The sequence below is a fragment of the Pongo pygmaeus genome, chromosome 2 (genome assembly GCF_028885625.2).
Source record: "Pongo pygmaeus isolate AG05252 chromosome 2, NHGRI_mPonPyg2-v2.0_pri, whole genome shotgun sequence".
NCBI lineage: Eukaryota > Metazoa > Chordata > Mammalia > Primates > Hominidae > Pongo > Pongo pygmaeus.
The window spans coordinates 83471170-83487487 of record NC_085930.1 but is presented as its reverse complement, the minus strand read 5'-3'; the positions used below and the strand labels follow the sequence as shown (position 1 = coordinate 83487487).

The 16318-nt window shown below is 37.8% G+C and overlaps 1 protein-coding gene across 6 annotated transcripts in view; it reads left to right on the top strand.

Moving 5' to 3' along the window:
* Nucleotides 1-16318, top strand: part of MITF (melanocyte inducing transcription factor) — a 226448-nt gene that overhangs the window by 183693 nt on the left and 26437 nt on the right. For all 6 annotated transcript variants that reach the window (XM_054482530.2, XM_054482529.2, XM_063661848.1 and 3 more), the window contains 3 exons: nt 12258-12485; nt 13539-13622; nt 15678-15773. In XM_054482530.2, the coding sequence (XP_054338505.1) occupies nt 12258-12485; nt 13539-13622; nt 15678-15773 (408 nt within the window). The remainder of the gene's footprint in view (nt 1-12257; nt 12486-13538; nt 13623-15677; nt 15774-16318) is intronic.

Here is a 16318-nt window from a genome sequence, read left to right as displayed (position 1 = left end):
ATTCTCTTTATTAAAACATCTAAATGGCTTCTTACAAGTAGTAGAGAATAAAAATCAAATTCCTTTCAATGGCCTGTAAAGCCCTACAACATCTGGCCCAGACATCCTCTTCAGGGCTCTCACTGACCTTGTCAGTACTCCAAAAGTGCCAGCTCTGTGTTTGTTGATCTTGTCCTTATTCATCCAATATGCTGGGCTGCTTCCTACCTCAGTATCTAATCTCTTCTGTACCTCACCATAGCTGGCTTCTCATCATTGAGGTTCCACCCAACTTGTTGCTTCTAGAATAGCTTTGTTGCAATGGCCTTTTTTTCTCTTTTATTGTCTGCATTGCACTTCTCATTGTATGAGATTCTTATTCCTTTGCTGGTTCATTACTCTGTGTTTGTCTCTGCTTCCCCACCTTAAATATGATTTTCATGCGATCAGGGCCTGTGCTTTAGTTGCTGCTCGGTTTTCAGCACCTAGACAAGTGCTGAGTAAATCCTGGTTGAATGAATGAATGATTTGTTAAGTGGGGATGGTTACATTAAACCTGCATGCAAAGCTCTCAGCACAGAGCATGCCCCAGTCGGAAAGCACTGCCGAGCTGCTGCTGTTGTTGGTGAGGTTAATTCCAATCTGGAACTTCATCATAACATAATCTATAAGGCAAGTTTTAAGAATTTCCCAAGCCAATGCAGTTTCTCAAAAACCAGAAGGACCCTCAGTCTCATGATGTAGATCCTGAAGTTGTGTTATTAGGAGATGGCTGCTTTTTGATAGTTTTTAGCTCGTGTGGGCTTGACCTTCAAAGCAGTAGCATTCAGCAGCTCTCATCTCTGCCTAAGGGCTTTCTGACCTTTTGCTTAGGCCCAAGGCAATGTTTTCATCTCTGACAAACTTGACCACTGCCAGTTTCTTAAGAGGGTTGGTACTTATGAGAAAGAGTTGTTCTGCCTGTGCTGTAATCATCTCTAATACCCGATAAACTGCAAACAATGGGGGCATTTGAGGGGGGAAATGCTACAACCAAAAGACGTCTGCGATTCTGAGGCAGGGCTAAACTGGGGCACGTGGAAAAGTTCTAGCATGTGGAATGCTACACTCGCAGCTCCCATGGAGGGGGGGGATCTGGACGGTCCTGACAATGGGCCATTATAAAGGCACTGTTGAACCACGTAATTGTGGCCCTTTACAAAAACCATAAAAATGTGTCAAATATTATACAAATGCAAACTGTACAAGCTTGAATGTTAGACCAAAAATTTCAGAAGAAACAAAGTCCTCTCCATCTGATCAAACAGTTCAAGAAAAAGTTGAAACAAGGCAAATTTCACCATTGTGTAACCACTTCATGGGTTTATTTGTTGTTTGCAAAATTTTCAGTAGAGGAATTCTGCCTGAATATATTTGTATTTGTCCAGATCTGTAGGCTTTCATTCTCATGGAATGTCTAGCTTGTTTAAATTACAAAATCAATGTCATGTACGTTATAGAAAATAATAAAATAACAATCACTGAGAATTTATCGCTCGGGAATAGTCATTGTTGAGACTTGACCGAATAATTTGTCATTGGTTTTTTTTTTGGCTTTGCATATATATAAATACCATTTAAAAATCAATTTTGGATAGCAGCATATATAGTGTTTTTAACCTGCTTTATATTCCCATTTACATTAATGAACTTTCCCTCTCATTAAATATTGTTAGATTAACACAGTAACAGAAAACCAAACACCACATGTTCTCACTCATACGTGGGAGTTGAACAATGAGAACACATGGACACAGGGAGGGGAACATCACACACCGGGGCCTGTTGAGGGGTGGGGGACAAGGGGAGGGAGAGCATTAGGACAAATACCTAATGCATGTGGGGCTTAAAACCTAGATGACGGGTTGACAGGTGCAGCAAACCACCATGGCACATGTATACCTATGTAACAAACCTGCGTGTTCTGCACATGTATCCCAGAACTTAAAAAATAAATAAATTTGATATATGAAATTCAATGTAGTGTAGTAGACAAGAAATAAACAAAAAATTGTTAGATAAAATGTGGATTGTAATGACTGCATAGGATCCATTTATATGTAGTGGTTCTCAACTGAGGGCTGTTTTGTTCCCAGGAGGCATTTAGCAATGTTTGGAGCCAGTTTTGGTTGTCATAACTAGAATGGGACATGCTGTGTTACTTGGCATCTAATGGGTATAGGTTAGGGATGCTGGGAGACAGCAGGCAGTTCACACATCACCCCCACAACAAAGCAGTATCTGGCTCCAGTGTCAATAGTGCTGAGGCTGAAAGCCTGAACTATATGTCTCCTTTAAAATTAATTGAATCCATGGCCTATTAGATATTTGTTTTCAATTTTTTTATTAGAAATTAATGGCTGGCAAACTTTATCTATAAAAAAACAGAGTGTTTTAGACTTTTGGGGCCGTCAGGTCCATTACTGAACTATGCTCTTATACTGTTATAGCTTGAAAGCAGCCATAGACTATACATAAATGGAAGCGTGGATGTTTTCCAATAAAACTTTATTGACACAAATGGGCGGCATGCTCTAGGCAGTAGTCCACCTACTTCTGTTACAGATAATGCTCTAATAGATGTCTGTGTACCTAAATCTTTGTCCCATATCTGATCATCTCCTTAGAAAAGTTCTTGAAAAGAGCCATTGCTGCATGGGCAACATGTATGTATCTTTTTAAAGTTTATATCCATTTATTTTATTTTATCTTTTACAGTTCCACCTATTTTATTTTCTCATATGAGATTGTTCATTTAATGTAGCTTTCTGAACACACTTGTGCCACCATCATTCTATCAGATTTGGAACCATGTTCAGGGATATGAAGTGTGAATGGGTAAGGTAGGGTTTGCAGATTTAAAAGTCTTCGGGAATCAGACGGGTTAATGAATAAAGTAGGCCAGTTGTCAGTGTCAGAATAAAGAGTGATGAGAGTTGCAGAATGAAAAGTAAGTGCTCATTGAAAGGGAGAAGCTACTTCTCAACTCTGTTGCTTTTTGACTCTGATAAGTTGCTGGCCCAGTAGGAGTGCAGTTTGGTATCTCTAGATCTTCTGATTTATCAACCAGAAAAGAGAAATCCAAACTCTGGTTTGAGAAACCAGAAACCAGATTTTGGGTTGAAAACTCCCAATTTTTCATCATTGGTGAGAAATTCATACAACACTAAATTCTGTCTAGGTGAACAGACTTGCCTGTGGTTTGTGTCCATGGACTGCCAGCTTGGGGACCTTGGAATAACTGTGACTTATCTAGGGGTCTACAGCTAGAGGTGAAAGCAAATCTCAGGCTTCCGGCTGGTCATTTGAGACCCACAGGGCCCTACTGGCTTGTTGTACTGCTAGATGAGAGCTGTAAGAATTGGCAATCTTTGGGCAGCCCCTGATAGAAAAGGAAGCTTAGATCATGTGAAGTAGGGTGGCAGGCTGTGAATCAACTGCCTGGCCTGAAGACTTAGTTCCTCTAGAGCTTTCTAACTTAGGAAGACTGAGGGACTGTCACACTCCATTTCCTCAGGACGTTTCCAGAGGTGGTCAGAATCCTAGCCTACAACCCCTGCCTACACAATGTGGCCCCTTGTTCTTCGGTTCTGCCCCTTATCCATGCATGCCAGCCACACTGGCTCCACACTGCTTCACTGATGTACCAAATACTTGCTGAGTGCCCACAGTGTGCCAAGCTGTGTTCTGGACAAAGCAGAGCAGAGGAGGGAGGATCAGGAGCACTGGTAGCGTGTGGGCTGGATTTGTGAACATGTTCTTAGGATAGTTATAGAAGACAAGGTCAATGAGGTAATGCTCCTGGGGTGGGGTGGGGTGGAGTGGGAGAAGTAGGCACAGTGGACAGGGGTCTGTAGAATCTACCTGGAGAACTAACAAGCTAGTGTGGATTTCTGAACACCATACCCAGAGATTCTGATTCATTAGCTCTGGTTTGGGGCCCTGGAATGTGCCTTTCTAATAAGCACTGTGAATAGCATTGATATAGGGACTTCCAGGCCATTGCAAATACTTTTTTTTTTTTTTTCTCAGAGATAAGTAGGGAACCATTACAGAGGTGGGGTTTTTCTTTCTTTTTGTTTGTTTGTTTGTTTTGGTTTAGTTTCTATAGAGAAATGACTTGATCTGACAATATCACAAGATCCCCCTATTCATTGTATTGAAAATACACCATCAGAGTGCCAAGACAGAAGCAGGTAGAAGAGTCAGGAAGCTTTCCATCATCTGAGTTTGAAGAGATGGTGGCTTGGATCAGATGGTAACAGTGGAGTGTGAAAATCCATCATATTCTGGATGTTTTCTGAAGATGGAAACAATACTTCTTGATGGGTTGGATACAGGGTATGAAAGAAAGGAGTCAAAGATGACCATGATTTGTAGAATGAGCAACTAGGTTAAGCCAGAGGAAGACCATTTTTTGACCTACCCCCGCCCCCAACAAAAATGGCAATTTTCTATGTTCCAACCTAATAGAAAAAAATGGAGTTGCCAACTATGAAGACGCAGAAGACTGTGGGAGGAGCTGATTTGGAAGAATGAATGAACATGCTGAGCTTGAGAGTCTGCAGTCCTCCAAATGGTGCCATCTCGTAGGCCAGTGGAGATGAGTGTGGTTCTCAGAGACCTTTGTTCTGGGGTGCTTAAATCCATGTGACTGGGTTCGATCACCAGGGCTGGGAGTGTAGATAGATGAAATCAAGCTCTGATCCTTGAGGCACTCTGACATTTAGGGGGGAGAAGAGGAGAAAGCTAGCTAAGGAGAGTGAGAAGAAATGAAGAAGGTGAGAGAAAAACCAGGCAAGTGTGGTAAATCGAAAGCCAAGTAAATAACATGTATTAAGAGCCTCCTTGCTGTTCTTTGAGCAACCAAGGCTTGTTCACACCTGAGGGCTGTATGCTTGGCTGGAATGCTGTTCCTGCCAATCTGCCTGGCTCATCTCACCAACTTCAGGTCTGGGCATCAATGTCATACTCTGTGAGGCCCTTACCTAAACATACTGTGTAAGATTTGCACAGTTGCCTGGCATCTAGTTGGTGCTCAAGCAATATTTGTTGATTGAATGGTGAACATATAACTTTTGATGAAGGCAGCAGTCCAGGTGAGAACATATTAAAGCCTTGCTGCTCGGGATGTACCATGTTCCCTGGACCGGCTGGGTCAGCATCCCCTGGCAACTTGTTAGGAATGCAGAAATCTTGGGCTCTAGCCCAGACTTGTGGCATCACACTCTGCATTTAACAAGATCCTCCAGTGATTTGTATACACATTAACATTTGCTCCCAGTCCTGTATTTAATTTTCTATGAATGTCAAGAGGACAATTGAGTATACTCTCTCAGATGGGAACAACTCAAAGTAAGAAGTTAAAACAATCAAAATCAAGTATCTTCAATAGTTGTTTCTGTATTCAATCAGAAAGTTATGATACAGTTTAAAAGCAAAAGAAAACTGTGTCGAGACTTTCAAGAATATTTTATGTGATTATCCCCATATCTTTTTTACTTTTATTTTATTTTATGTGGTTATTCCACATATCTTTCTTACTTTTACTTTGAATTGACATAAGCTAGGAGTGCATGTAAAATGCATGGCATCTGGTACATGGTAGACAAGTTTGAGACAATGAACACTAATTCCGTTCTTTATATTTTAAAACATCCTGCTATTTAATGTAACATATCCACTCATAATGTCTTATAAGACCCTCATTTAAGAGAAATGGTTTTCTCTTCTATTCGGCTGAGATAAAACCACGTGTTCTTTTTATTATCATGGTCTTTGGCTTATTTTAGCCTGAGGGAGAAAAAAATAATGTATATATTAGGGATTTTCTTATGATAACACCTTTTTTCTGAGGCTACTAAATATTGTTTGTCCTAAAACCAAAGTATGCCCGTCTTGTGGTTTATAATAAGCATACTGTTTTATAGGTCATTAGCTAAGGATAAAAGACTTGCTGGGAATTTTTGGTAGGGCTAGTCTAGTCTATTCTATTTTAACATCAAATTTTCAGAAAAGTACATTTGTTATCCTTTTCTTTTATACATATTTATAGCTCAATTCTCTGAATTCAGAAGCCTACAAGGTAATAAGACAGGAAGTAGTATGAAAGTATACAGACCCATAAAAATGTGATATAAATGTATATACATTTATTTGTGCACACCTGGGATATGTACCTGGAATATGCACCTGGAATACACCTCTGGATTTACACAGTTTTATCTTCCCTTCTTATTCAGTTGAAGCCCTAGGTCAGAACTGACCCACAGAAGAGGGTGCTTCTCTAGTTCGCCTCTGTGGACAGAATAATGGAGACATGGCTATGGTTTCTAACCCTGGCAAGTTGTTTAGGTTTCCTCTTAGTTTCTGTTTCTTTAGCTTTAAAAGGGGTGGGGGATAATTAAGCATATCCTGTATTCTTACAAAGATGCTTGTCCAGTTAAGACAGTAGTTGGAAAAACAACTGTAAAATTATGTATACATATACGATTTCTCTTTATTAAAATCACCCCATTCTTTCCTTCAAATCCTGCTAAAACTTCTATTGAGTAGGAAAGTTCAATTCTAGTTTGGTGAAACTTTCCTAGAGAGCAGGGGTCAGCATTTTCTATAAAAAGTCACAATGTAGATCATTTTAGGCCTTGGGGGCCCCCGCAGACTCTTGCTACTCTTCAAATCTGCTATTGCAACAAGGAAGCCACCCTGGACAACATGTCAACTAATGGGTGTGGCTGTGTTCTGATAAAACTTTATTTATCCACATTGAAATCTGAATTTTATATAATTTTCATGTGTCATGAAATATTCTACTTTTCATTTTTTTTCAACTATTTAAAAATGTAAAATCCATTCTTACTTTATAGACCGTACAGGCAGCAGACCGAGTTGGGCTGATGGGTAGACAGACTCCTGTTGTAGAGAAAAGCACTGGGTTTGTCAACCATAGCCATTTCGAGCCTTTCTTTATTTAAGACTCTTTGGTTTGCTTTGTATTTGCATCTGATTTTGATTCTTCTCCCTTAGGTCGGGATTCATACCCTTGTTGTTTTTACTTTTTGTTAAGGACACCTTTGTACAGATTGTACAGTAAACAAGATTATATGTCCAAGGATATATGTTCTGGGCTTTTGTTTTCTTTTGTGGTAATGTAATTGTGGGACTGAAAAGAACCTCGACACTTAATCAGATGTGACCTTTTGCAAGACTATCGTAGTTATTTAAGAAATCTAGCTTTCTCTGTTTTACCACTTTTTTCAGGAAATATGATTGCATAACTGACATTCTCTGTGGACAGCCATTTTTAAAACAGTATGAAAAGAATAGTGGTGTGGTGATACATAACAATTGATTAAAGGATAATCCCTTTAGTTTTCTTTAAACTTACTGAGCAAAAGAACAAATTATCTCTCTAAACATAAGTGATAAATCTGAACATTTTGTTGAATTATTAAAAAATATATATATAAAGCCGTTTGAGTGTAGAAGCATGTCCTAGCTACTCAGAAGGCTGAAGTGGGAAGATCACTTGAGCCCAGGAGTTCAAGGCTGTAGTGTGCCATGATTGCACTTGTGAATAGCCACTGCACTCCAGCCTGGGCAACATAGCAAGACCCTATCTCTAAAAATATAATAAATAAATAAATAAACTGAAAGGATTAAGAGAATCTACACTCACTTCTACTTGAATTCTGGTTTACAAATAGTAGAGAGAATAGAAGAATAGTGGATATCTAGATAGGGATATTTCTTCCCCAGTAAATTCTGTTGTCAGCCAAGATGGTAGTATCTACAGTCACCATCTTAAACTGACATGTGATGTGCTCCAGGATCTCTTTAGAATGAAACTGATGGAAAATAACCTGTCAGGTTTACCCAGGAAGTGGTAAAGCTGAAGTGTGACAGTTAGGAGGTGATCCATTCCGATTATCTTGCTATCAGTTCAAGATCTGAATGAAGAAAGGAAACAGGTGAAATGATAGGAGTGCTAACAATGAATAAAAGTTACAAAGCCTTTGGGTGTTTGCCCTTTAACTCAGATAACTAGCATAATTTATATGAAATATAAGTTATATCAATAAATAATATTTTATGATAAAGTATTCTAGCTTTATTTTGCTCTCTGTACTTCAGGTGTTCAGCAGTACTCAACTTTTGCTATCTGAATTCCTTAGTGTGGTTAGTCATCTGGAAAGTCAAAAACATGCAAACATTATCAGGAAATCATAAAGATGTTTCTTTCCTCTTTAATGCTACATATGTGTTCTCATTTGCATACTTCTTTGATTGGCTATTTAAAAATTAATGAAAGCAAAGTTATTAACTAAAAAGCTATGAATTAGGATGGCTGAAGACAGAAAATTATATTTATATGGCTTTTTAAATTGTCAAAGGGCTATAGAGCCTCATAATAATGCTATGAGGGAGTTCGGGCAGGGTTAGTATCTTTCTCAAGCATCTTCTTGGGGAGGGAAGTGAACATATAGAGGCTATGTCACACACCACCTGTCCACAGTGGGGAGTGACATTGCTGGTGCAGTGATGATGCTAGAATGCCAACCACATTCTAGATCAGGGGTTCTCAAAGTGTGATCAGAGGGCCCTGGTTGTATCTAAGACCTTTGCAGGAGTTCTGCCAGATCTGGACTATTTCAGAATAACACTAAGATATTGTTTTCCTTTTTCACTCTCATTTCACCAGTAAACAGTAGAGTTTTCCGAAGGCTACATGTCATGTTGAGATGTCATTGTTCTGACATCCTGTGAGATATCTACTAATGTATAATCGTGTGTTTTCAAAAATTCTCAATTTTAATTTCTAACATGCTAAATATTGATAGATATAATCCATGTAAACACAATAAATTTAAAGAGTGTAAAAGGATCCTAAGACAAAAATGTTTGAGAATTGCTGTTTTAGATATTGTGCTAAGGCCGTTAGAAACATGATCTCATTTAATGCAGAAAACACACATATGAGGCAAGCTCTACTGTCATTCCCATTCAATATGCTAGGAGATGAGGGCCTGGAGAAGTTAATGTATTGCAGAAGGTTCATGGGTAGTAAGTTGCAAAGATAGAATTTGAACCCAGGTTTCAAGTTAAGAACTCCGCTGACTGTGTTGTCAGGCACATTGTCTTTCAAAGAAGCACCAGGAAATGCCTGGATTTGGACACTAACTTCTCAGAAGAGAAACTTCTTCTCATAACCTAGGCTATCTCCAAGGGAATGTAAATATGAAGATTACCCTTATAGACAGTGTAAAATAGAGATTATTTTCTAGTGGTTTGTGGGCCGAGGTTTGTACTCTGTGAAACACAAAACAGTTGAGCATCAGATCTTTAAACCTGGAGGATTTTACTTAAAAAAGAAGTTTGGATTGCCAGCTACCCTTGAAAAATTTGGAGATTTTGAGCTAGGCTGGACTCATATTCCCACATGGCCACAATCAGCTGCAGTTTTTATCTGCTATTCCTGCTAGGTAGATGTGTGTGCTCTGGTTTGCCACAGACCTCACTACTCCTTATTACCTTCCTCGTAGCTCATGTTCCTCATTTATGTTGCCTGTTTGAGGTATTTGGGTTAGAAACAGCTGGAGATGTTCTGTCTACTGCACAGTGTTTATAGGCCATCTGCTTTCAACTTACTTGAAAAATAAAAAGTTATTAACAGTAAAAGAGCCAAATATATCCCATTCTGCTTACCCAAACCTGGATGTAATAAAGACCTCACTGACAGTACTACATAGAAAGCAAATTGCTTCTTTCTTTACTAAAGCATAATATTCTGATTCATTAAAGAATTAGGATCTGCCAGTGAATTAACATTTATTTTTAAACATGAATCTCTTTTCTTTTTAAGTGTAATAGTGAAATAAGCACATTCCACTTATTGCCCTCATTTTATGTTTATTTTTGTAATGTCTACTGTCCTCATCATTATCATGTCTGGACCCTTTATAAAGAAAAAATCTCTGTGAACCTCTGTGTACATATTAAATCAGTCATTTGAAACAATTTGAGATTGTCAACCTAACGGACTGCATTATCCTGGGCATTTAGACATTATTGAACTTCAAATTTTTATGCTTAACATAACATTTGTCAGCAGTAGATACTAAGCATTTATCATAATTTATAAGTATATGTTTGCTTGCCTCTTTTCTTTTTTTGCCTCACCCCAGAATATAAGTTTCATAAAGCTGGAAACTATATCTATTTGTTCACAATGTATATTCTGTGCTTTGTACAGTGTTTAGCACTTAACAGTCAATAATGAATGAAGGAATAAATATGTAAATATATCAGTGGTGTATATGATAACTCATTCTTCTGTAATCTTAAGAATAATATTTAAAAATTCTCAGCAAAAATGCTCATGCTTTTTTCATTTGAGAGTTAAATAGGGGAGATATTTATTTCTTATTATCCACATAAATATATATCCACTTCTGTGTGTGCTATGTTCTATTTAGGATAGTGCCTGGTCTTCCTGATGTGAGGTCAATAGGCAGGTTACACATCTATGTAGCTAAGAATAAGGTGCATATTAAGACCAGGATGCAAGAAGAGGCTGTTGAACTTGAACATTCAGCACAGAGTCTCTTCTCTTCTATACTAAAAGATAGTCATCCTGCAGTCGGAAGTGGCAGTTATTCGGCCATTGGAAAAGTCTCATGTAATAGTAGCTTTTAGATGATGTCTCCTCCAAAGGGGCATCCTGCTATTAACCTATTGCTGAAAGAGAAATACCATTGTCTATTAATACTACTGGAACTAAAGATGAATAGTGAATTGGCCTTGATCTGACAGTGAGTTTGACTTTGATAGCTCATCACTTAAAAAGGTTCTTTTATATTTATGAAAAAAAGCATGACGTCAAGCCAGGGGGAAAAATTGATATCAACATTTAAGACGAAACTCGTAGGGCTTCCAAAAAAAAAAGGCCCTTGTGTGAACGTTTTTTTTTTTTTTTACATGCATAACTAATTAGCTTAGGTTATTATAAGCAGGGCTTCTGTGATAAAGTTTCCGGTGGTGTCTCGGGATACCTTGTTTATAGTGCCTTCTCTATGCCAGTCCATCTTCAAATTGGAATTATAGAAAGTAGAGGGAGGGATAGTCTACCGTCTCTCATTGGACTGGTGCCACCTAAAACGTTGTTATGCTGGAAATGCTAGAATATAATCACTATCAGGTGAGCTTTATTCTGACTCATATTCAGTCTTTGAAATATAATGCAATAAATTGATTGAATCCACTTTTTGTTATTGTAATAGACATACTGTTTTCAATAAGTACAAATCTGCTCTTTTAATGCTGTTTATTATTTGATGCCATAAGAAGTAATTCAATGTAGTTTTGAACAAAGTAAATATTAGTAGGATTCTTTTTTTTTTTTTTGCCTAGTGTGTGGCTAAACTATCTTCATCAGCTCCTGTTCATTGCTCATAAGATTAAATTGTCTTTATCAAGAAAAAAGTGACTTAAAATTGAATAATGTTGTTTTCTGGGGAAAAGTATTTCTCATTCTGAATTAATGTCTGTAGGAAAGGAGAAAAAACATCCTGTTGGCTTGTTAATAGTCGTGTCTTTTAAAACACATACGTGTAAGTGTTACGCATTTGAAAGAAACTACTTAATGTAGAATTGCTTTTTATGTTGAGTTTTTTCTTAATTAAAATGTTGAATAATCATGTCCAAATGAAAGTGGGAGAATTAATCCACAACTAGTTGATTTAATCATTGGAAGATTTCTATTTATTTTCTACAGCCATTTTACACAGTTGGTTCTTAAGGGGGGGTGTGTGTGTGTGTGTGTGTTTTAAAAAGAAAGCTGTTCTGTTTGCCAAGAAAAGTGAAACAAACAGTTATGCCACTTCTACATTGTTGTTTGATCTTAATAAACCCTTTCATGTGTGTTGGGGAAATTTTTGCCCTAAGATAATTTCAGACTTTTAATTATTAGATATGAGAAGAAGGATACAAGGTTTGAAAGAGATGTATAGTTAATTAGCAGGGAAATAAAATAGGGCAAAGTATTACCTCAAATCCTACTAGTTAGACTTTAAACTTCAGTAATATCAAAATCCGTTAGCACAGTGCCTGGTACATAACAAAGGCTTAATAATTTATTCTGTTGGTGGCCTGGTCAGTTTCATGTTTGTGCCTGAAAGAAGATCCGTCTGAAACTCACAAATAACAGCGCTGTCTTCTTTTCCCTCCATGGCTATGTTCAGGTGCAGACCCACCTCGAAAACCCCACCAAGTACCACATACAGCAAGCCCAACGGCAGCAGGTAAAGCAGTACCTTTCTACCACTTTAGCAAATAAACATGCCAACCAAGTCCTGAGCTTGCCATGTCCAAACCAGCCTGGCGATCATGTCATGCCACCGGTGCCGGGGAGCAGCGCACCCAACAGCCCCATGGCTATGCTTACGCTTAACTCCAACTGTGAAAAAGAGGTAATTCATGTCTCCTCTCCTCTCCTCTCCTGTTTTCTTATGCTAAATAACTTGTCTGTTGAATATGATTCCCACACTTTACTGTGGACTCTAGTTTGTCCTTGTGGCCACATTTACCAGCCTTTGTCCCCGATTCACCATCGTGGCTGTGGCATTCCAGCCTCTTGTCGCCGTCGCTGGGTTATTGGGTGTACGGCACATGACGGGAGACCTGGCCCTCTCCAAGTGAAACGTGGAGGCGAGGACACTTTTGCCACTTGCTTCTTCTTCCTTAGCTGAGTGCTCTCTTCTCTTCCATGCCTTTCAGTTTATGAAGCAGTGAAAATGCAGAGAGAGGAGAAGGGGAGGTGGAAAAGGAAAAGCAAAAATAGAAGAGGTGTGGGACATGCGGTTTAGAAGTTCCGCTTGTTGTGAATGTCTGGAATATTATTTTTATTTCTCCCTGAGTTGGGGGAAGAAAGCATGGAATGTGCATGGATGGATTTGAATCATATAGCACATGAGACTTTAATGGAAACGCAAAGGTTTAATTGCTGGATACATTCTGTTTCATAATAAAATTGCCACTGCCCGTTAAGTCTGCTTTGGTAAAGGCTGGATTGGAGACAAGACTCAAACTACCTTCAAGCTAACTGGTGCATCAAAATTTGGAGCATACAAATACCTGAGAGCTGTGATTTAATGCTCATTATTTCCAAATTATGAGATGATGAGCTTCATCTCCATGGGATTTACTGTACTATGGACTATGAAGTGTTTATGCAAATTCAGAGGCAACTTTTCTAAAGTTGGATTGATTTTAATTTCTAGAGGGACTAAAATCTTTGCCCCTATGCCCAAACCAACTGCTTTATTTTTCTCTACCCAAATTTGTCATCTAGCAAGATGATTTGACACAAGTTCTTCCTTCATTATTTCATCTCTTGGTCAGATTCCACTTTGTTTGAAAGCTTAGTTCATCTTGTTGCTGTGCCATCAGCTTTGTGTGAACAGGTCATTAAAAAGTCATTTGCAAATCCAAGTTATAGGCTGTTTTTGCTTGTGTTTTTGCAGGGATTTTATAAGTTTGAAGAGCAAAACAGGGTGGAGAGCGAGTGCCCAGGCATGAACACACATTCACGAGCGTCCTGTATGCAGGTACTGAATGACTTGGCAGCCTAAGGATATAACACTTTGTAATGAGAATCTATATTTGTGGTGGATCACACCTTCCTGAAAACTTAAGCGTTTTTTTCCCCATTGTTTTTTTTTTTTTAATAGAGAAAGCTAGGAACATTGCCATTTTCTTCATAGTATCTCATGATTAAATAATGACAAGGGAGAATAAACTAAAATGTGTTTTTCCCCTGAGTTGCTCCAAAGATTAAAAACTTCTTAAAGTACATAAATTTTAATAAGATATGAAATATGTACTGTAACATAATCAATATATGTTATACAAATTTGTAGGTTAGCAATTTTTGTATTAGTAAAACCAAGATGTGTGTGTATAATGTAGATATTGTTTCCTAAATGGAATCTCATGGAACATACATTTTGAAACTATGTTAATTTAATAATATATAATGGATGCTTTCCCAAGTAACTAAAGTTTCTTCTATTACATCCTATTTAATGGATATATAAATTATGCTATATCTATTTATATATCTATGCATGTATACAGATATAGGAGAGAATGATAAGCAATAAAATTTTTTGCCTTTCTATATTTCTTGTCATCAACTTGCATTATTTTTGTCATAAGAGAAAAAAAATTTTTTAAATGCTATTACATCAAGCCCACTAATTTTATTTTTCTAAGAACAAAATTAAAAGTGGCAAGGAAATGTTGTTCGTAAGTTTCCTAGCCTATTTGCATATTTACCAACTCAATTAGAAAATCATCTCTTAAAGACAAACAAAACAAATAAAAGTGATGTCAATAGAAATGGAACCTAACAAACAGTGGATAGTAGTTATTCAAAACTGGCCAATTATTCTTCTTAGTGGTCACTTAATAAGACTCCTTTTTTGAGTGTTTACTATATTCCTGGTACTTTGAATGCTCTGTACAGTTTGTCCTGAAATCATACAAGAATCCATAAGACAGTAAATATTATGAACCCCCATTTTATAGATTGAGAAACTGAGGCTTTAGAAGATTGGAGGCTTTGCCCTAATCTAGAAAGCAGGAGAACTGGGATTCCAACCCAAACCTATGAATTTTGGAGTCTCTCCTCTTTAATGGAAGTGGCAAGAGACAGAAGAGCATCCCTGTTAGTTCTGTGATTTCATTGTGTAACTATGAAGTCCTGTTAAGACCCAAGCACAGATACACCAACTAGCTCAAATACATAAGGTGTTTACGAAGAAATGTTTTCACAGGCTTGTCTTTGCAACTGCTGCAATGCACGTGTAATCACTGTTGTTTATTATCATAACTGATGTTTTGGTACTTTAGAAATAAAATTGATCTAGTGGGAATGTCAGCTCCACAACTGTAATGATAACCTCATCCTGGTGTACTGCTTGGGAAGTACCAAGCACACTGGTAGCTGTACAAGGAGAAACTTATTTTACAAGTCACTGTAAGATGGGTGCAGGGATAGCCAGTGGCCTGGGAGCCACAACGTCCACACTTCCCTGTGGAACACTACAGACGGTGTTTCTTTTCTGCAAGAAAAGGTTAGGGGCCATCGTCTTTAGGGAAAAAAGGAAGTAGAATGACAGCTGTCATTCAAGATGAAGTGCTGTGGTACATCTCTCCTGTTTAGGGCAGGCAGTTTAGCATAGTTGTGAAAGCATGGGTTAAATTGTGGCTCCAGTCTTTCTTCAGTGTGTGACTTTGGGCAAGCTGCTTCTCATTTATTTCACCTGGAAAATTGCTATAATAGTAGTACCTGCCATGATACGGTTTTCATTAGGGCAAAATCTTAGCCTATGAAAATCCTTGAACCCAATGCTTGGCAACTCATAATCACTCATTAAATGCTGACTGCAAGTATTATTCTCATCACCTATTAGTGTTAATGGTCTTCAATAGTAGTTTATACTTCAATACTATTTTAGTGGAAAGAGGACAGTTACTTCTTAGAATCTAACTAAAGACCATTATTGCTTTGGGTAAAAAAAGACCATGAGTCTCTTTTTAGGTTGTGTTACATAGTTTTATTTATTTTTGTCTCTCTTCTGTTGCCCTTTTTCCTACAGATGGATGATGTAATCGATGACATCATTAGCCTAGAATCAAGTTATAATGAGGAAATCTTGGGCTTGATGGATCCTGCTTTGCAAATGGCAAATACGGTATTGATAACCTTTTTTTAAGTAGAAAATCTTGAGGTGTTTCCAGGGTTCTGTTCTTTTTTCTTAAACTTTTATTGTATCTTTGTAACTGGTTCACTGATGAAATGTATTAATAGTAAAATGGAGAATTATCTCAGGATCACAAATAAGTGACTTTGACATCAGAAATTAAGAAGTTTTTATGAGTTTATGAATAACCCCATGATAAAACTCTACATTCCCTGGAGTCCAAGAGCAGTTTTGGTAGGACATTAGCCCTTCCAATTCCCTTGACATCTAATGCCCAACCCAGTACACTGCAGCCAAGGGAACCATTGTGAACTGCACTATTCACAGTGGTGCTCTAGTTGGCCTGAAAAAGTTGGTGCAGTTTTTCAAGAAGGTTTTTTCATATTCTTAGGTGATAGAGGGACATTGGGGTTACCCTTCTCCAACAGCAAAATTTATTCCAACTTCAGTTCATAAACAAGTGGTCCTATTCGCTATTGTATGTTACTTGTTTTTCTCTGTAATTTAGAGGCTTGACTATATTGTTTATTTTCTTT